Below are 21,468 nucleotides of genomic sequence, written 5' to 3' on the forward strand. Positions count from 1 at the left end.
GTTGGAAAGACATCACTGATTACCAGATTCATGTATGACAGTTTTGACAACACCTATCAGGTATTTTGTTTATGCCAACCTACTAGTTGTCTCTTATGTGTTACAGGTCCTTTTAAAAATTCATTTATTTACATTCAGACATGGATATAAAAGCATTTTCCGTAATCTGTAAAATTCTCTATAAATACAAAGTATAACTGATGATGCTCATAGTCCTCAACTTTTTCATTTGATTTCTTTAGCTTCTCTTCCAAAATCTATTGAAAGATTATTGCTAATACCATCTGGGATAGAAGTAAGAGTGATTATAGCTATTCTCTTGGAGAGATTTCCTCCAAGTCTAGGATTCTGTGACATTTTCATCTATACTTGAAGTCAAGAATAAGTGAGTACTATAATTAGAAATCATTAACAGAAGGAGATTTGGGAAGTTCACACATATATGGAAAATTAAATAACTCATTCGTAAATAACCAGTGGGTCAAAGACAATCACAAGGGAAATTAGAAAATACTTCGAGATAAATTTAAAAAAAAACCCACAGCATACCAAAACTTATGGGATACAGCTAAAGCAGTGTTATAAGGAAAAGAATAGATACATTAAATCAGTAATTTAATCTTCTATCCTAAGAAACTAGAAAAAGAAAAGTAAACCTAAAGCAAGCAGAAGTAAAAACTACTTTAAAATGTAGGTTTTATTATTCAGGTGTGGTGAGGCCAACAGATCAGGAGATGATTGCCGTTGTAAAGATAGTTTACTATACTCACAAATCTCAAGAGGAAGGGACACTCCAGGCCATATGAGGGGGGCACATGGAAGAAGTACTGGTATTGGTCAGGAGGTGAAGTGGGGGTGGGCAGGAAATGTAGGCACTAGCCTTTATTGGGATTTCTGTGGGAAGGATGGGTAAGACCAGGTAAGGAAATATAGGATTGCCTACTTTGAGTAATTTCAGTGGTCTCTGGGCTGTAGGGGCTGTTCCTAGTTGTCTGCTACTTGGCCCTAGGGTGATTAGGGCAGGGGAGTAATGACCCTGAGTGTGATAGAGGAGGTGGTTGGGGTATGGGTTTGGATTGGTTGGTTTTCATATTAAAGGCCCTCCACAGGCAAGTTTTACTTCTCTAGGAATTGGCAAACCCTGGGATGGCCAGTCCCTCCAGTATAAGGAAGGCCCCAGGTGTCAGGACAACAAAAATACAGAAAATAAAGACGTGCTTAATTCAGAAGCTGATAAAGATTAGAGCAGAAATATATGGAAGAGAGAACAGAAAAACAAGAAATTCAGTGAAACCAAAAGTGGTTCTTAGAGAAGATCAGCAAAATTGACAAACCTAAAGGTAGACTAATCAAGAAAAAAGAAGGCTCAAACTATTAAAATCAGGAGTGAAGGAGAAGACCTTACAGAAATAAACAGGATTATAAGGGAATACTGTGAACAGTTATATGCCAACAAATTAGATAAGCTAGATGAAATGGATAAATTCCAAGAAAGATACAAACTATCGAAACTAACTCAAGAAGAAATAGAAAATTTGAATATACCTATAATAAGTAGATAGAGTTATCAATCAAAAAACTTCTTACAAAGAAAATCGCAGGACTAGATGGCTTCACTGGTCAATTCTATGAAATATTTAAAGAACAACACTAATACTTCGTAAACTTCCAAAAACAGAAGAAGAAATACTTCCCAACTTATCCCATGAGGTCAGTATGACTCTCATACGCAAACCAGGCAAAGACATCAAAAATAAAACTACAGACTAATATCCTTTATGAATATAAACACAATAGTCCTCAGCAAAATACTACCGAACTGAATCTGGTAACTTGTAAAAAGGTTCTATACCATTTACCAAGTAGGATTGGTAGGTTAGTACCAAGATTACAAGGTTGGTTTAACATACAGAAAGTGATGTAATACGCTATATGAATAGAATAAAGGACAAAATCAGGGGAATTCCCTGGCAGTCCAGTGGTTAGGGCTCCACACTCTCACTGCTGAGGGCCCGGGTTCAATCCCTGGTCGGGGAACTAATATCCTACAAGCCACGCAGTGCGGCCAAAAAGAAAAAAAAAAGCCACGCAGTGTGGACAAAATCACACGATTATTTCAACAGACACAGAAAAAGCATTTGACAGAATCCAGTAGCCTTTCATGATAAAAACACTTGGCAAATTAGGAATACAAGGGAACTTTCTAAATGTGATAAGGGACATCTCTATGAAAGACCCACAGCTAACATCAGACGTAATGTTTAAAGGCTGAATGCGTTCTCTTTAAGATCAAGAACAAGACAAGGATGTCTGCTCTCAGTTGCATATGTATCTAAGTTATATGTTTGTATGTATCTTAGTTTAAAATGCTTAATTGTGAAACGAAAATCAAAGAAAAAGCTAAAACGAATAAATTAGTAATCTTCATACCAGGTACTTTCACTGAGGCCCTAAGCACATTATAAATCTTTTTCTGTATTAACTTTTTTGCTGCACGGCCTGTGGGATCTTAGTTCCCCAATCAGGGGTCAAACTCACGCCCCCTGCAGTGGAAGCGCAGAGTCCTAACCACTGGACCGCCAGGAGAGTCCCTGTATCAACTTTCTGAAATATTCTTATTAAAATTTTTAAAAATCCCTTTTAATTGAAGTATTTTACATCTGTATTACTGTGTAGTTAGTATAAAAACTTGATTTCAATTATTTGTCTTAGGAGTGTATCAAATGTTGATCTGATTAAAGGAATGGTTAATTTCCATAGTAATTAACTGCCTCTGTCTCAATTATTAAACCATTTTTTATTTTTCAGAAAGCTTTTAGGGTAAATATAAAATCTGAATCCTGTCCCTTTTTTAGTATGTATTTTCCCATATTTGAAATATTTATTTTATTTCAGGGATATGCCTTCTGGTTTGAACACTAAGAAAACTGAAAAACTTGGGCATTTGTTTTCTAGGAAAAAGTTTGTCCAAATTTGTACAATTTGTCCAAAACCATCCAACTACTAAATGGTAGAACTAAGATGTAAACAAAGGTTTTTCTAATTGATCTTTGACAAAGGAGCAAAGGCAGTACAATGGAGCAAAGATAGTCTCTTCAACAAATTGTGCTGGGACAGCTGGTCATCCGCATGCAAATGAAGGTAGACACAGAGGTTATTCTCAGAATGGACCTAAACACAGACCTAAATGTAAAACTCTGTAATAAGCTACTGGAAGGTAACATTGGAGAGAACCTAGATGATCTTGCATATGGCAGTGACTTTTTAGGTACAATACCAAAGGCATGATCCATAAAAGAAGTAGTTGATAAGCTGGACTTCATTAAAATTAGAAACTTCTGCTCTGCCAAAGACAGTGTTAAGAGAATGAGAAGACAAGCCATAGATTTGCAAAAGGCACACATGACAAAAGACTTATCCAAAATATTCAGTGGGATCTTATAATCGATAGTAGTAAAGAATTATTAATTCCTTACATTTTGATAAATTTTGACAGATATGTACACCTATGAAGCTACTACTACAATCAAGATTAAGAACATTTCCATCTCACCCCCAAAGGAATTTGTTTCTAATTAAGCCTTTTATTAAAACCCATAACGATCATGAAACAGGAATGACTAAAACATAAACATGACATTTAAGAAAAGTCACTTCTTAAAAGCCAATGAATATGTATAGTATAAATTTTATTACATTCTTTTGAATATTTCAGAAATGGTTTAGTCACATCTTAAGACACTATAAAAAGAACAAGTTTAGAAATGAAAAAATAGTACAGTTAGCAAGAGTACTTCGGGTTTTTTTGGACCCGTTTATATCGGATATCCTCAATTTTCTAGGTCCCTGCAACTCTACAGCTTATAGCTTCACCTAGATGACCTCTTGCGTACCATATTTTGATTCTGAGCAATGCTTCTCTCTCTCTTCAGCAGAGAAACTATAAATACCAGTCTTAGGGACTGAAGAAAGTATTGATGTCATTGAGCCATATGTAGAAAGTTCCTGAGAGTGTTGAGCTCATATCTTTGGGAGTGGAACCAAATACCATACGCTAAAAAATTTGAACTAGAGTCAGAGTCTTAGGCTAAAGAATTATGAGCTAGAGCCTGTAGTTGGAGTCCTCTGAGTATTTCTGAAGTATTTCATTTTACCCAAGTTCTCTGTGAAATTAAGGAGATATTTCCGGCACACCTAAAGTGCTGTTGCTACTTACGCAGTAAGACTATTGCTGCTGTTCATTCAGACATTTATAAGGGCAGTGATGTTGATGGGGTGAGGTTACGTAGAATTTGAGAGATAAGGAAAGATTTTGATTCTTTGTGAAGAAGTTGTTGCTAGTGAAGCCAAAATATCATTGTACTTTGGCATTAATAGGAGATACTGATTTACAATGTAAACTACAAGTTTTTGTAAGAATTAGGTACAGTCCGAGGTATTATCTTAGTTTAGCTCTAACAGGAAAATTTGGATAATGTAGCACCCTACATCCTTACCTAGGGAAATCAGCTTGACAGCATATCAAGTATTAACTTGATATATGAAGAATTGACCATATGTCGTTAGCTGCAAACTTAGTTATCAGGTGAAGAGTTGTTCAGTGGATTATTTGAAGATTCCCTACCCCTACCTCCACCATACACACAAGAGAAAGACTTCTGAAATGAATAATTGAAGAGCTAGTCTCATAGCTAGAAATGTATTATTGAGCCGTATGTAATATATATCTGAAACTTAGTGAAGTTTTATTTCACAAAAAAGATAAATTTTATGTAATTCATAATTCATGCCCTATTTATGATTCCTTTGCACTGAATTAATTTCATTTGAAAAAGACTAAACTGGTTGGCCAGAAGAGTCCTTAATTGACCATATTTTGGTCATTATTTCAAAGTAAAGCAAAAAATCTAAGTTATCTGGGAAAATTATTTCTAGTTAGAGAGTCTGGAAGCGTTTCTCTTAAGTTGCTCTAGCATTCACCACTTCTTTTTCTTTTACCAATTATAAACCAACAGATTTTTCTAACAGTTTCAACTATATCAGTTTGAACCATACTACATTGCTATTTTTATCATTCAAAAATGGTATAATATTGGCCATTTTATATAGTTCAGCTTAATGTAAATAAGCTCGAGAAAGATTCCCACAGTTGGAGTAGTTTAATTCTTTTATTTGAGGAAGATTATATTGCTCAGGGTAACCTTAGAGATTACTTTGAATTTAGAGAATTTCTTATTCCAAAGGCTGTTACAAATCAACAGTTAAGTTCAGGACAGCATAGATAAAACAGTGAGTTTTATTTATTTATTTTTAAAATTTTATTTACTTTTGGCTGCATTGGGTCTTCGTTGCTGCGCGCAAGCTTTCTCTAGTTGTGGCGAGCTGGGGCTACTCTTTGTTGCGGTGTGCGGGCTTCTTATTGCTGTGGCTTCTGTTGTTGCAGAGCATGGGCTCTAGGTGTGCAGGCTTCAGTAGTTGTGGCACGTGGGCTTAGTAGTTGTGGCTTGCAGGTTCAGTAGTTGTGGTGCACGGGCTTAGTTGCTCTGTGGCATGTGGGATCTTCCCGGACCAGGGATCCAACCTGTGTCCCCTGCATTGGCAGGCGGATTCTTAACCACTGCACCTCCAGAGAAGTCCAAGCAGTGGGTTTTAGACACTCTAATGAACTTGTCCAGAAAGATGGTGGTGGTGAATAAATATATCCTTAATCTCTTTAAGTTAAAGCTCTAGATTATTCTATACAGAATTCTAGATTATCAGTAGAAACAAAATCCTTAACTAGATGGACTGTTTTGCTGATTCTGTGTTTGATTTGTCTTTTTATTTTTGTTTAATTTTTAATGACTTTTTTTTTTTTTCCTTTTCCAGAAGTATTGTCATTTTATTTGGGGTGGGGGTGAGGTTCTTTTTTTTCATTGTGGTAAGAACACTTACATGAGATTTTACCTTCTTATTAGATTTTTAAGTGTATACAATGCAGTATTGTCATCTACATGCACAATGCTGTGCAGCAGATCTCTAGAACTTGTTCACCTTGCAGAACTAAAATTTTATGTCCATTTTAATGACTCATTTTTAAAATTCACAGACTCTACCTAGTTTCTGTCCTAATTGACAGAAATATAATATGGCACAAAGGTATCTAGGGGGAAAATGTATATACATATATTTTTTCCCACATATGTACATATATGTAAACATATTTTTAAATGGGATTCCCTTCTAAACTGGATTCTGTATCAGCATCTTCTTTCTGGGGTCGTTTTCCTTTCCTCATTCTTTTTATTTATCTCTGTTACTCAATTTTAAATTCTTTTAACTTCCCCACTCTTTTCTTCCTTTGGTCATTGCCTCTTTCAACTCATTATTTCTCTATTTTCTCTTGATAGAGAAGGCAGCAACCAGGCAACAGAGCTTTACGTGTTTGGACCACAGAAGGAAACTGATTATCATTGCTTCATACGGAAGAAAACTTGTTTTCCTTACCTAGTTAGTTTTGTATTGGAAAAATCATGTCCCATATGGAAAATCATAATGCTTATGGGTCTCTGGCTTCTGTGGCATCAGGACAGGTGACAAACCACTATTTATGGAGTCAGACAGAATAGTAGCTTACATCTGAATCTTTTATAAAATAGCTGTAGGGGTAAATAAGCACCATTCTAAGTGGAGAGCATCCAAATAAAATAGCTAAACAAGTAAAAGTTACTGTTATCTTGGCTCCAATATATTTGGATAACATTGTTCAATCTTGAATTGTGAGCTCCTTTTATAAGTACTCAGTTTAATTTGTTTTTTTTTCAAAGCAGACCCCTGCCCCCTCAAAACCAATGAATTAGTTAACATTTAAGATAATATGAAGTTGTAAATTAAGATACATGGGAGAATTTTCTCTTTGGTTTCTTCTGCAGTTATTGCCTTTTGCACTTTTTTAAGGAGATGAGCAAGAAGCAGCACTAATGTCTCATCCATCTTTTACAAATATTTGAATTAGTTCCTCATCAGTAGCATTCAAGATGCTGGAAAAGCTGATAACGATTAGTTTCCCAGCCATCTCCTTTCTTTTCTTCCTGCTGTTGGCTTAATTCTTACAGCTGATCAACTTCTATGCTGTAGTAGCTCAGCTTGGAATAAAATTAACTAAGAAGAAGAGTAACAACAGGATGTTTTTCAGGTTAATCTTGATCTTTATGAGTTCAGTGGTATAACTGATGCCCCAAAACTAGGATAGTACAGTGCAAGGAGGGGACTGTTGTACATTTTATCATAAAGTCTGACTTTGTACTAATTGTAAAAACATTTATGTCTTGACTGTGAGATCTGAAAATGCTTGTTTCTATTTATAGCCATTAAAAATTATTTTGGGCTGTTTATAACAAACACAAAATAACATTGATAAGTGACATGAGAATTTTTTTTCATGTAAAAGAAGTCTAAAGGTAGTGTGTTTCAGCACTTGCGTGGCAGCTCCATGGGCATCCAGGACCAAGACTCCTTCTAACTTTCTTTTTAACCTGATCTAATATATGACTTCCATATTGAAATTTGCTTCATGGTTACTGAATGGTTCCTGGAGTTCCAGCCTTGGTAGCCACAGTTCAGGAAGAAAGACGGAGGAAAGGGGGGAAAACCAAGAACGTACCTCCCGACTGAGTTAACCCCATTTATTTAAAGTTCAAAGAAGCCTGGAAAATGTAATTTTTTCATGGGAAAAGTATGGTTTTAAGTAAATGTTTGATTGTGTTAGTAGGGAGGAAAGGGTAGATGGATATTTGTGTAGGTAACTACCTCTGCCACACTGTCTGAGTAAATGAGGTTCTACTGGTGAGATTTCTTAAATGCAGCTATGCCACTCCTGTACACTCCTGAGGTTTGTCAATTAGATGCTCTTGCAAAGTAATTCAAGTTTATAAGCCCATTGTCCCACCCTATGGCAGATATAATTTTCAGATTGAATGTCATAAGGTGGAATTAGTACTTAGGTTGTGTATTAGTCACATAGTTTGGGATAAAGGAGGAAGCATCTTCTTCTGTTGTTGTTGTTGTTTGTTTTAAAATACAAGTCCATGTGAAAAGGAGATCAACAAAACTACTCAAAAAAAATAAAGGAGACCTAATTAAATGGAGGGACATCCCAGGTAAATAAATCAGAAAACTTAACATTGTTAAGATGTCAGTACCAACCACCCAAAGCAATCTACAAATTCAGTGCAATCCGTATCAAAATTCCTACTGCCATTTTTGTAGAAATGAAAGACCTGATCCTAATTCACCAAGATATTAATAGCCAAGGTATTATTGAAAAAGAAAAATAAAGTTGGAGGACTCACACTTCCCAATTTCAAAATTTCCTACAAAGCTACAGTAATTAAAACAGTGTGGTAATGGCATAAGGGTAGACATACAGACCAATGGAATAGGATTGAGAACCTATAAATAAATATATATATCTCTTGACAATTGATTTGCAGTAGAGGCACCAGGCCCAACCTACAGAATAGGGGGAAATATTTGAAAGTTACATATCTGATAAAGATTTAATATCCAGAATATATAAAGAACTCCTACAAATCAATAACAAAATGACAAACTCAATTTAAAGATAGGCAAAAGACTGAATAGACATTTCTCCAGAGAGGATATACAAATGACCAATAAGCACCTGAAAGCATGAAAAGATGTTTAGCATCATTAGTCATTAGAAAAATGCAAATCAAAACGACAGTAACATTTCACTTCACACCCACTAGGATGGCTATTTATATAGAAAAGGGAAAATAGGAATATATCACTAGTGGGACTTTAAAATAGCACAGCTGCTGCAGAAACTTTCCTCACAAAGTTAAGTAGAATTACCATATGGCCCAGCAATTTTACTCCTAGGTATATACCAAAAAGAATTGAAAACAGGAACTCATAGTAGCCAAAAGTGTCCATCAATAGATGAATGGATAAACAAATTGTCATATATCCATACATTGTAATTTGGTATTGCTTAATGGGTACAAAGTTTCTGTTTGGGGAGGTGAAAAAGTTTTGTAAATAGTGTTGACAGTTGTACAGTTGTGAATGTAATTAATGCCATTAAATTATACACCTAAAATAGTTAAAATGTCAAATTTTATGACAATTTAAAAATAAAACCTATCTTTATTATTTTTTTTTTTAGAAAGTTTTTTTTTTTTAATATTTATTTATTTGGCTGTGCCAGGTCTTTTTTTTTTTGCGGAATGCAGGCCTCTCACTGTTGTGGCCTCTCTCGTTGCGGAGCACAGGCTCCAGATGCACAGGCTCAGCGGCCATGGCTCGTGGGCCCAGCCACTCTGCGGCATGTGGGATCTTCACAGACCGGGGCACGAACCCGTATCCCCTGCATCAGCAGGCGGACTCTCAACCACTGCGCCACCAGGGAAGCCCAGAGTTGGACTTTTATTCCCAACTCCACAGCAGAAGCTTTGTGTCTTTAGACAAGTTATTTAACTTCTCTAAACCCCAATATTGTTATGTATAAAATGAGAAAAATAATGATGCTACTAGCTACTTGTAGAGATGTATTAGCATTAGAGATGATCATGTAAAGGGCTTAAAAGAATCTCTAATACACAGCAAGTGCTCAGTAGGTAGAAGCCATTATCACTGAAAATTTTGTTCATTTTTATTTGACTATGATATGTTCATATGTTTATTCATTATTTCTTCTACAATCATAATTCCCACTTGAACCCTAAACTGCTGACTGCCATTAAACTATTACTATTTTTAACTTCTTTGTTTTGTTTTGTTTTGTTTTGTTTTACAGGCAACAATTGGTATTGACTTTTTATCAAAAACAATGTACTTAGAGGATCGAACAGTGAGTAATGTTTTCAGTGTGCGATTTTCTGCAACACTCTAGGATAGAAAATTATGATCAAAACTATAATCAATGATTGTCACCATAAGAAGTACTTAGCAAAGTTGCCAAAGTTAGTTTACAGGCCTTGAGAAAAACTGTTATTATAGAGTGAGTAGTACTCAGCACTTTGAGTTTTTTATCCCCAAGTAGAATCCAAAGGGGAGAGAAAGCTGTTATTTGTAAAACTCTGATGGCCCTAGACTTGTTAAACAAAATTTTGTCTTGATTTGGAAAATTATAACAAATAGCATTGAGATAAGAATATTTTCAAGAAGAAATTAGAGCTGCTAAAGACCTTTTGAATACCACTCTTGAGGCATTCAAAAAGATTTCATTTGAGTATCACACAGTTTGTGAACTTCAAGGTTTTATTTGTCAGAATATGATATGTACCAAAGTGACTATGAATAGAAAAAATTAATGTGCATTTACTTGTTAGATTTTTGTCTTCCATCTTTTGGAATACTCCTTTTAAGTGCAATATAAATCCTGTATTCTAGCCTGCTATCCCTTGAAGAGATTTCTGTCACCTAAACAGTGACTCTCTTAAATGCATTATTTTGGGATCTGTACCCAAAAAAGTTATCTCTAATGCTATTTCTTATAAGTTTGTGAGTTTTTTTCTTTTGTATGTTCTCTTTTATGTTTTAACATATAGCATTCTATTTCTTAAAATTTGAAAACAGAAACTGCTTTATGATGGTAAGAGAACTTAATGCTTGTTTTCAGGCTTTTCTTCCTGGAATGTAGATGTGAAAAAGTAAGAAAGTAAGGATATTTTTACGTAGGGTTGCAAAAAGATATTTCTCCTTTTTGCTAGATTATATACAGTGTTCTAGGAAGAAATGTGTGGGAGAAGCATAAGCACAGTAATCAGAGATCCAATTTCAAAGTGTTCTGAATCCAATAGAGAAAAGAGACATTTTATTTTAGTTTCAGAGAGGCTTGCAGAAAAGGGGATGTTGACAATGATCACTGACATTTACCTTTGTTTTTCCCTTTTATGTTCACTATTTGAACATCAGCAGTCTACTTTTGCTCTCCGGAACATATAGGATTCAAAGAGAGGTTACAGGGAGGGGGAAAAAAAGGAAGCTGTACTTCTGATTCTGTGAAATCTTTCATATTGCCATTTTTTTTGCATTATGTACCTTCAGAGCAAGCCAAATTTAAATATTATTCCCTTTTGAAAAAGGAAAGGAGTTTTGTGTTATTTTCATTCCTCACATCCCTGTAACCTTTTGCATGAGTTTCCTTTTACCTCCTTGCCACCCTCCTCCCTTTAAAAACATTATTTCTTTTTAGTATGAATTTGGTTTTTTTTTTTTTTTTTTTTTTCCCCCATCCCACAGATCAGGCTGCAGCTATGGGATACTGCGGGTCAGGAACGTTTCCGTAGCCTCATTCCCAGTTACATCCGTGATTCTGCTGCAGCCGTAGTAGTTTACGATATCACAAGTAGGTATTTTGCAACGGGTTGACCTTTCTTATTTTTCTTGCTTGTTTGACTGATTTTATTGTTAGGTACGATTGCAATTATGGGACACAGCAGGTCAAGAGCGGTTCAGGAGCTTGATTCCTAGCTACATTCGTGACTCCACTGTGGCAGTTGTTGTTTATGATATCACAAGTGAGTGGGGGGGGATTATGCATTTCTAATCTTTCAACCTTTAGCTTAGTTGCATGCATGTTCTTGTCTTGTGCTTGTTTTCTATACTGGCATGTAAAAATGAGTTTTATCGTAGCAAACCTTATCACAGGCCAGCTAGGTCAGAGTATTTGCTTTGGTGTTTGTACCAATATGCCTTATTTCTACTGTGCCAGGTTTTTTTGCCCTGTAATTTTTCCTTTAGATCTAATTATGAATCCTCTCCAAGGCTTTCTTAGTATCCTATTATCCCTACACCATAATTATGGTTGGAAGAATGTCTCCTTTTTTATTTAACTTGATCTCAGATATCTCTAAAATAAAATAATCTGCATTTAAGTCTCTTGCCAAGTTCTCCAGATCCTTCAAGGCTTCTGTTGAGACTGTTAAAAGCTTCCGCTAGCCAACTTTTCTCTGCTTTCCCCTTCCAGCCATCCTCTCTCTATAGAGGAAGGCAGAGAAAACATAATATGCAGTTTTCTATTAATCATTTTCATTTGAATGAAATCTGGATTCTCTGACTTATTTACTTGGTTGCTAACGAATTATACTTTCATTTCTCTCCAAGAAAAAAATTTAAATGGGAGACTAAAAAAAGTAATGGTCTTTCTTTTTCTTTTCCTTCAAGACTGACTAATAGTGCCTTTAGCTTTTTAAGTGACTGCAAATTTTGAATGGAGCATTGGTGACTGACAGGGAAATGCTATCTGATTAAAATTGTCTTTGTGAATCAGTTTATGATATATTAGGCAATATTAAGCATCATTCCGTATAGTGCTCCATAATTTATAGGAAGACCAGGATAGTACCACATCTTGGACTTATTTAAAAACATCTTACATAAACAATCTACCGATTTGAGCTAGTAATATTATTAGTATACATTTTTGCATATTTGCTCATCCAGAAATCATATCTACTTAACAATAATTGCAATGGCAGAATTATAAGAGGTTTGCATTCAGAGACTTTTTATTTTGGTTAGGTGCCAAATGCAGTCTTTCTTTTCTTGAAGCTTTTCTTTGGGTTGCTACTTGTTTTAAAAATGTATGTTCATTATTGTGCATTCACAAGTTTTGCAGCTTTAAAATGTTTGTGCTTACTTTAACCAAATCAAGTAAAACCTGGTGTATTTTTCTTTGAAATTTGTGCACATGCCATTAAAATATTAGCAAGTTGTTTTCTTTAGCTGCTGTAAGATGTATTGAAGTACTCTACTTAGAATCCAGGGCTAGAAAAGATGGATTTTGTTATAAATGATTCTGGTACATTAAACTAATAAGCTTCAAGTTAAAGTGATCACAAACTGAATAAGCAATGCAAACAGAGTGGTGTTGAAAGCTATTTAAAGGCTTTACAAATTTTGTGGATGTGTTGGGACTTACTGGCTGACATACTTTTGGAGATGCTTTCTTTGTCATGTTTGGTATGTTTAAGTAATCAAAAAAGCATTGTGGCAACATGACACCATACTATCTGCCATAGCTGTCCTTACATTAAAAAAAAATTTTTTTCAATTATATATAGTACATTATACTCACTTGGTCATGTCCAAAAATTTTAAACTATTATAAAAGATACCTTAAGGACTTTACTGCTGTGATTTGTTTAGATCATTGATATTTATACTCAGATAAAATGGAGTTATGTTGCAGGCACATTAAAAGTGGGTACTAATGTGCCAACCCCCTTCCAACTTCCAGTACTTTTTTCTTTTCCTCTTTTTTCTTTCTTTGGTCCTTCACTTGGAGCACTTGGAATAACACTAATCTCTCTATCCACCCTCCTATATACCAGATGTTAACTCATTCCAGCAAACTACAAAGTGGATTGATGATGTCAGAACAGAAAGAGGAAGTGATGTTATCATCATGCTAGTAGGAAATAAAACAGATCTTGCTGACAAGAGGTATGGAATGATTTCATATTTGTATGGAATGTTTAGTTTCTTTGTTAAGCAGCCTGTTATTTTTGTTAGTGAAAAATTGCTTTAAAAGGAGACATGTTTAATCCTTAATTTTATACCCCTGCCCCTTTTCTTTAGTGTGGGGACCTGAAATAGAAAGGTAAACATTAAACTCAGTCCCGGGAACTCCCTGGCGGTCCAGTGGTTAGGACTCTGTGCTTTCACTGCCGAGGACCCAGGTTCAATCCCTGGTCGGGGAACTAAGATCCTGCAAGCTGAGCAGCACGGCCCACCCACCCTCCCCACACCACACACACACAATAAAACACACATTAGGGCTTCCCTGGTGGCTCAGTGGTTAAGAATCTGCCTGCCAATGCAGGGGACACAGGTTCGAGCCCTGGTCTGGGAATATCCCACATGCCACGGAGCAACTAAGCCCATGTGCCACAACTACTGAGCCTGTACTCTAGAGCCCCACGTGCCACAACTGCTAAAGCCCGCATGCCTAGAGCCCGTGCTCCGCAACAAGAGAGGCCACCGCAGTGAGAAGCCCGCACACCACAACCAAGAGTAAACCCTCGCTCACTGCAACTAGAGAAAGCCTGCGTGCAGCAAGACCCAACGCAGCCAAAAATAAATAGATAAAATAAGTAAATTTATTTAAAAAAAAAGAAAACACACATTAAACTCAGTCCTTAAAGGAAACTAAATTTTTTGGGTTTGTGTAAGCTCCTGTGTAAATAACTCTTGTGTAAGATTGTTTACACGTGAAGCTGGTAACTATTTTGCATTTTTTAGGGCTCATAAATATGAGCAGTGTTCTGTTAAAGAACAAAATGTTTTACAAATCCTATCTTTAAAAAAGTATTCGTAATGATTAAATGCACACTCTTTTGGTAGTCTTCTTATAAATATTCATTATAATTCAGTGGTGTAGTTTTTTCTTTTCTTTTCTTTTTTTAATTGTATGGTTGAGCCAGACTGTGAGGTTGAACTGAATAGCTTGATTGTGATACCTTAGTCAAATGAGCAAAGACATATTCAAGTCACAGGATGCAAAATGTATTAACATTCACTGTAGAATCTGTGGCTTGAATATCTGCCTTTAGCATTCCTAAGTGATCTACTGGATATTCTTTCTGCTTTAAATAGTCTTGACCATTTATTTAATATTCGAAGCTTTTACTATTTATTATTTGTTTATTCATTAGTTGGATACTGAAATTCCAGTAATGAACTTTTGCTATTAATTAAAATGTTACAAAGAAACCCAATATGTTCAAAGACTTATGAAATATTAAGCCCATTTCTGTCATGGTACCTCATTTGGAATTGTCAAGAAAGTCTTTGCTAATTTAAAAGTAAATTCAGCGTATGATTTCAACTTTTCTTTATGAAAATCATTTTTTGGACATGAATTGCCATCATAAATTTTCACTATTTTATTTATCTTCAGTATGAGAATTTGAAGATCATATAGGTATATATTCTTCTATATATTCTAGTGGAGAGTCGCTAGATATCTTCACTGTTAAATAGAAAAATTGTATATCTGAATTGTTTCCCTTTATAGCCAGAGTTATCTAAAAGGACGCTTACAAGCATCTGTTCTTTTATTGCATAATATTTGAGTATACAAATGCTAGAAACATCTAAATTATGTTTACAATATGTTTACAATAATTTTTCTTTAAGGTAATATTTGTCCATTGCTTTAGAATTAACATATTTCTCAGTAATTTTTGCCAGACTATCACCCTTCACTTATTCACATTTAAAAGAATTAAGAGTCTTTAAAAGAAAGGTTTTTTTAATTTTAAAAAATAAAAATTAGAGTTTTGTTCGTTCCACTAAAATAATTAGGGGGGGTTCATCTATTTTTATTATTTAAATTTTAATGTAATAGTTGCAGGAATTTTTTTTTTAATTGAAGTGTAGTTGATTTGCAGTGTTTCAGGTGTATAGCAAAGTGATTCAGTTATACATATATATATGTATTTATCCTTTTTCAGATTCTTTTCCATTATAGGCTATCACAAGATACTGAATATAGTTCCCTGTGCTACACAGTAGGTCCTTGGTGTTTTTCTGTTTTACACACAGCAGTGTGTATCTATTAATCCCGAATTCCCAATAAAATAATTTTTAAATGAGTAAAAGTTTTAAATTTTTTTAAAATCTTTCGGGGGCTTCCCTGGTGGCGCAGTGGTTGAGAGTCCGCCTGCCGATGCAGGGGACGTGGGTTCGTGCCCCAGTCCAGGAAGATCCCACATGCTGCGGAGCAGCTGGGCCCGTGAGCCATGGCCGCTGAGCCTGCGCATCCGGAGCCTGTGCTCCACAACGGGAGAGGCCACAACAGTGAGAGGCCCGCGCACCGCAAAAAAAAAAAAAACAAAACAAGAAAAGATAATGAAGGCCAGGTCATGTAGGGCAAAAGTAAAGACTTTCCAAATGAGATTGGAGGGTTTGAGCAGAGAAGTAGCTTTTCATAAGTCACTGTTTGCTCTGTTGAAAATACATAAGGGTAGCAGAGAGGAGGCTAATCTAGACTTTATTCCAAGCAAGAAATGATGACTTGGACCAACATAGTGGTAGCTTTTGTGGTGACCAGTAGTCAAATTCAGATATTATTTTGAAGATAGAACTGTCAGGATATACTGATGCAATTGATGGCATGCATACAGATGGATAGAATATGGGATGTGGGGGAAGGAGGAGTCAAGGATGACACCTAGATTTTTGGCCTGAGTAACTGTCATTAACTGAGATAGGAGAGACTGCATAAAGAGACAGTTTGGGAGGGAATATCATGACTTGAGCTTTTGGTGATTTTAAGTATAGGATGGCTATTAGATATCCTAATAATTAGATGTCAGGTAGGCAGTTGGATATATGAGTCTGGAGTTCAGAGCAGCAGTCCAGGCTAGATATATAAGTTTGAGAGGCATCAGCATATAGGTGGTATTTAAAACCATGAGACTGCATGGGATTGCCAAGAGAGTAATTGTAGATAGAGAAGAGGTCCAAGGAGTAAGTTTTAGGGCATCTGAAATAATTGTTTTTAGGAAATTCACACTCTGAAGTGTTTGTGTTTGGGCCTAAAGGTCTGCTGCTGATTGTCAACTTACTGTCAAATTAAGAAAAAAATGTGTTTTTTAAAAAATTTATACACACATAAATACATAGAGAACGAGTGGCTAAAACAAACAGATGTAGTAAAGCATTAATAGTTGCATTGTTACATATAAGAATAATTTTGGGGCTTTCCTGGTGGCACAGTGGTTAAGAATCTGCCTGCCAATGCAAGGGACATGGGTTCCAGCCCTGGCCCGGGAAGATCCCACGTGCCGTGGAGCAACTAAGCCTGTGCGCCACAACTACTGAGCCTGAGCTCTAGAGCCCACAAGCCACAACTACTGAGCCCACGTGCTACAACTACTGAAACCTGCACGCCTAGAGCCCGTGCTCCGCAACAAGAGAAGCCACGACAATTAGAAACCCGCGCACCGCAACAAATAGTAGCCCCTGCTCACCGCAACTAGAGGAAGCCCGTGCACAGCAACGAAGACCCAACACAGCCAAAAATAAATAAATTAATTACTTTTTTAGAAAAGAGTAATTTTGTTTTTAGAGAGTGGAGAAATTCAAGAATAACATCTTCTTGTAAAGAAGAAGACAGTGGAATCTAGTACATAGGTATAAGTTTGGGGAATAAGGACAGTTCCTCCATAGTAGGATTAGACATAGAATATAAAAGGCACACACATAGGTAGATTGGAGGATAGATATGGTGGGAGCTTGTAGAAATTCTCTTTCATTGCTTTGGTGTTCTGTGTTGTAGGAAGCAGGATTTATCAGCTGATGGTTTAGATCCATTTAATTAGAATAGTTGCATATTTATTAAACACCTATGTGATTGCTAGGCACTAGGAATACCAAGATAAACAGGATAGTCCTGCACCTGAAGAGCTCACAGCTTGAGAGACACCGCTAATTATGATGTACTACAAAATTCCCTGTAAAAGAAGTACTAATTTGACTCACTTGTTCCACTTGTAGAAATCCACAAAATCCAACCTAAAGAAATGATCCAAAGTCACAAAGCACAAAGATGTTCATAGCAACATTTTTCACAGTGGTGTATTGGGTTGGCCAAAAAGTTCATTCGGGTTTTTCCATAACATCTTATGGAAAACCCACATGAACTTTTTGGCCAACCCAATAAAATTTGAAAACAACATACATTTCTAACAGTTTGAGACTGGTTACATAAATTATGGTAGTAAATTGACAAATTGTCTAGCCATAAAAAGTTATTTTACATAAAAGTTTTTAATCGCAAAGCTTAAAGCTAAGAGAAAATAGCATACTATTAAGATTTTTAAAGTTAAAAAAATACAGGATGAGCTCAGCAGGTAAAAGTAAATCATTAAAAAATGCCTTTATAAAAACATTTGGTTAGATATACACACAGAAGTGCACAGATTTTTTTTTTTGAAGTATAGTTAATTTACAATGTGTTAATTTCTGCTGTACAGCAAAGTGATTCAGTTATATATATACTCTTATATATTCTTTTCCATTATGGTCTATCACAGAATATTAAATATAGTTTCCTATGCCGTACAGTAGGACCTTGTTGTTTAATCCATTTTCTATATACTAGTTTGCATCTGCTAACAAACTCCCACTTCATCCCTCCCTCCCCCCAGCAACCACAGGTTTGTTCTCTATGTCTGTGAGTCTGTTTCTGTTTCATAAAAGTTCATTTGTGTCATATTTTAATTCCACATATAAGTGATGCTGTATGGTGTTTGTCTTTTTCTTTCTGACCTAAGTGCACAAATTTCAAGTGTATTGCAGCTTGATAAATTTTCAAACTAGTCTTGCCTGTATAACCAGCACCATATCAAGAAAAGTTTTTTTCAGAACCTTGTTTATAATCTTTATATCATTATCTTTCAAAAAGATGAGTTTATCTTTTTTATTTTCTACAGGCAAGTGTCAATTGAGGAAGGAGAGAGGAAAGCCAAAGAGCTGAATGTTATGTTTATTGAAACTAGTGCAAAAGCAGGATATAATGTAAAGCAGGTAAGTGTCTTTTCAGTATGTGTGAGTTGAGGTTATCAAATTGAAAAAACATATTATAAAATAATTGTGTGAGTTTTCTGTTCTCTAGTGTAAGATTTTCTTCCACTTGGCAATAGCAGGCCTCATGAATTAGCGACATATCACAATGAACAGTGAAAAATCTAAATGTGGCATAGTTTTGGAAAAAGAGAAAAGGCTTGCCAAACTTTTCAGATTGTTCATAGGACACGTATTTCATTTTGATTATAAGATTATGATTGTAAGATGATTGCTAGGTTGTAAACTCACCATACACTCACTACATCCCAACTGCATTGTTTCAAGGTAAATTTTCCTTATTTTAGTGTTCGATAGTAAGATTATGGTAAAGCAGGTATTTGCTTTCAGGCACGGTATTTTGCTTGTTGTTGTAAAAATACATTCTCGTTACTTTGTCCTTAATAAACTGCTGGTGTTTTAACAGAGTTTATAACAGGAGTGTTTTGGGGATAGGAAAATATGGGGAGATCTCACATTGTCAAACTGTTTTCTAAAAGATGGGGTAACCAAAAATTTGCCTGCTTAATTCTTCAGGGCTACGTGTCATATAGAGTAGTGGTCCCAGATTTATAGGATTTACCTCCCAATAAATTATTTTTTTAATTCTACATTACCAGTAGAGGGGTAAAGTAAAATCCTTGAAACTGAATAAGTAGAGCTTTATGAAAAATTCTCTATATTGTTTTCATTTTTGGTCGTCCCATCTCTCTTTGCCTTGAAACATATGTAAGTAATACTGAATTGTCACTAATTCCCTCCTCCTAGTATACTGTTCATTGTTATGGCTTCTAATTTAATTCTGTTGTGATCAGAGAATATACTCTGTAACATTTCAGTCATTTGTAATTTATTGAGACTTGTTTTATGGCCTAACATGTGGCCTGTCTTGATGAATGTTCCATGTGCGCTGGAAAAGAATGTCTTTCTGCAGTTGTCAGATACAGCGTTCTATAAATAATATAAATGAGGTCAAATCTTAGATAACACAGTTGATAGCCTTGTTCAAGTCTTAGATAGCCTTAGTAATTTTGGAGGGTAGTTCAATTAGTTACTGAGAAGGGGGTATTAAAATCCACAACAACAATATTTGTATCATGTGTTTTGTATATAGTTCAGTCAGCTTTCTTCTTTTTTTCCTTCGCCATGTGGGATTTTAGTTCCTGGACTAGGGATTGAACCCAGGCCCTTGGCAGTGAGAGCACGGAATCCTAACCACTGGACACCAGGGAATTCCCTAGTTCTGTCAACTTTTACTTCATGTGTTTTGAAGTTCTGTCTTTGGGTGCATACATGTTAGCATTGTTAACTGTCCTCCTAATGTGTTGACTTTTTTAATGTTAAAAAATACTGCTCTTTATCTCTAATAATATTCCTTTTCTTTATCTGATCTTAATATGGCCACACCAGCTCTCTAATTGCTTATTGTTCATATGGTATATCTTTTTCTTTGTAAAGTGGGTCTCTTGTAGATGGCACATGGTTGGAACTTCCTTTTTTTTCCTCCAGTCTGAAAGTCTCTGCCTTTTAATTGGAGTGTTTGGTTTATTTAGATTTAATGTATTAGGACTTATGTCTACCATTTGTTCTTTGTTTTCTGCTTGTCCCTCTTTCATTTTTGTCTTAATCAGATATTTTTATATTGTGTTTTAATTCCTCTTTTGATCTTTAGCTAAATTTTTTCATAACCTTTTTAGTGGATGCTTAGGGGTTAAACTAGAGTTAATATTATACCATTTCATGTGAAATAATGCACACTGTCCTTCGTGTTATTGTCACATTTTATATTTACATGTATTACAAACCTCCATAATAAACATTTTAATTTTTCCTTTAAACAGTAATTAAGAGAAGAAAAAAGATAATCTTTTCTCTTTATCCATATATTTATCATTTCCAGTGCTCTTCATTCCTAATTATAGATCTGAGTTTCACCTGGTATTTTTCTTTAGCCAAAATAACTTTCTTTACTGTTTCTTATAGGGGTAACCTGGTGATAAATTCTCTCTGCTTTCACATACTCCAAAAGGCCATTTGAAGAATAATTTTGAAGAACGTTTTGCTAGTTTTTGAATTTGGGGTTGACAGATTTTTTTCTTCCAGTACTTTAAAGACGCCTTTCGATTGTCTTCTGGATTCCATTGATTTTAATGAGAAGGGAACTCTAATTTATATCATTCTCTGTTTGTAATGTGTTGTGGTTTTTTGTGTGTTTTTTAAATAAATTTATTTATTTATTTATTTATTTATTTTTGGCTGTGTTGGGTCTTCGTTGCACATGGGCTTTCTCTAGTTGTGGCAGGCGGGGGCTACTCTTCGTTGTGGTGCGCGGACGTCTTATCACGGTGGCTTCTCTTGTTGCAGAGCACAGGCTTTAGGCTCACAGGCTTCAGTAGCTGTGGCATGCAGGCTCAGTAGTTGTGGGTCGCGGGCTCTAAAGCGCAAGCTCAGTAGTTGTGGCGCACAGGCTTAGTTGCTCTGCGGCATGTGCGATCTTCCTGGACCAGGGCTCAAACCCCTGTCCCCTGCATTGACAGGCAGATTCTTAACTACTGCGCCACCAGGGAAGTCCCTGTAATGTGTTTTGTTGTTGTTGTTGTTGTTGTGTGTGGTACGCGGGCCTCTCACTGCTGTGGCCTCTCCCACTGCGGAGCACAGGCTCTGGACGCGCAGGCTCAGCGGCCATGGCTCACGGGCCCAGCCGCTCCAGGGAATGTGGGATCTTCCCGGACCGGGGCACAAACCCGTGTCCCCTGCATCGGCAGGCGGACTCCCAACCACTACGCCACCAGGGAAGCCCTAATGTGTTGTTTTAAAGTATTTTTTCTGCCTCATTTTCTTCTTTTCTCTTCTGGAATACCAGTGGCACATCTGTTAGATGGTTTGATA

The 21,468-nt window shown here is 35.9% G+C and overlaps 1 protein-coding gene across 3 annotated transcripts in view; it reads left to right on the top strand.

Annotated features, from left to right (window-relative positions):
* RAB6A (RAB6A, member RAS oncogene family) overlaps window positions 1-21,468 on the top strand; it is a 67,411-nt gene that overhangs the window by 29,402 nt on the left and 16,541 nt on the right. For 2 of the 3 annotated variants that reach the window (XM_033862305.2, XM_073808503.1), the window contains 5 exons: window positions 2-60; window positions 9,800-9,853; window positions 11,248-11,353; window positions 13,341-13,452; window positions 18,450-18,543. In XM_033862305.2, coding sequence (XP_033718196.1) covers window positions 2-60; window positions 9,800-9,853; window positions 11,248-11,353; window positions 13,341-13,452; window positions 18,450-18,543 — 425 coding nt within the window. Of the gene's footprint in view, window position 1; window positions 61-9,799; window positions 9,854-11,247; window positions 11,354-11,419; window positions 11,526-13,340; window positions 13,453-18,449; window positions 18,544-21,468 lie in introns of all 3 variants that reach the window. The other variant, XM_033862304.2, reaches the window with a different exon arrangement.

Source organism: Tursiops truncatus, chromosome 8 (assembly GCF_011762595.2).
Source record: "Tursiops truncatus isolate mTurTru1 chromosome 8, mTurTru1.mat.Y, whole genome shotgun sequence".
Taxonomy (NCBI): Eukaryota; Metazoa; Chordata; class Mammalia; order Artiodactyla; family Delphinidae; genus Tursiops; species Tursiops truncatus.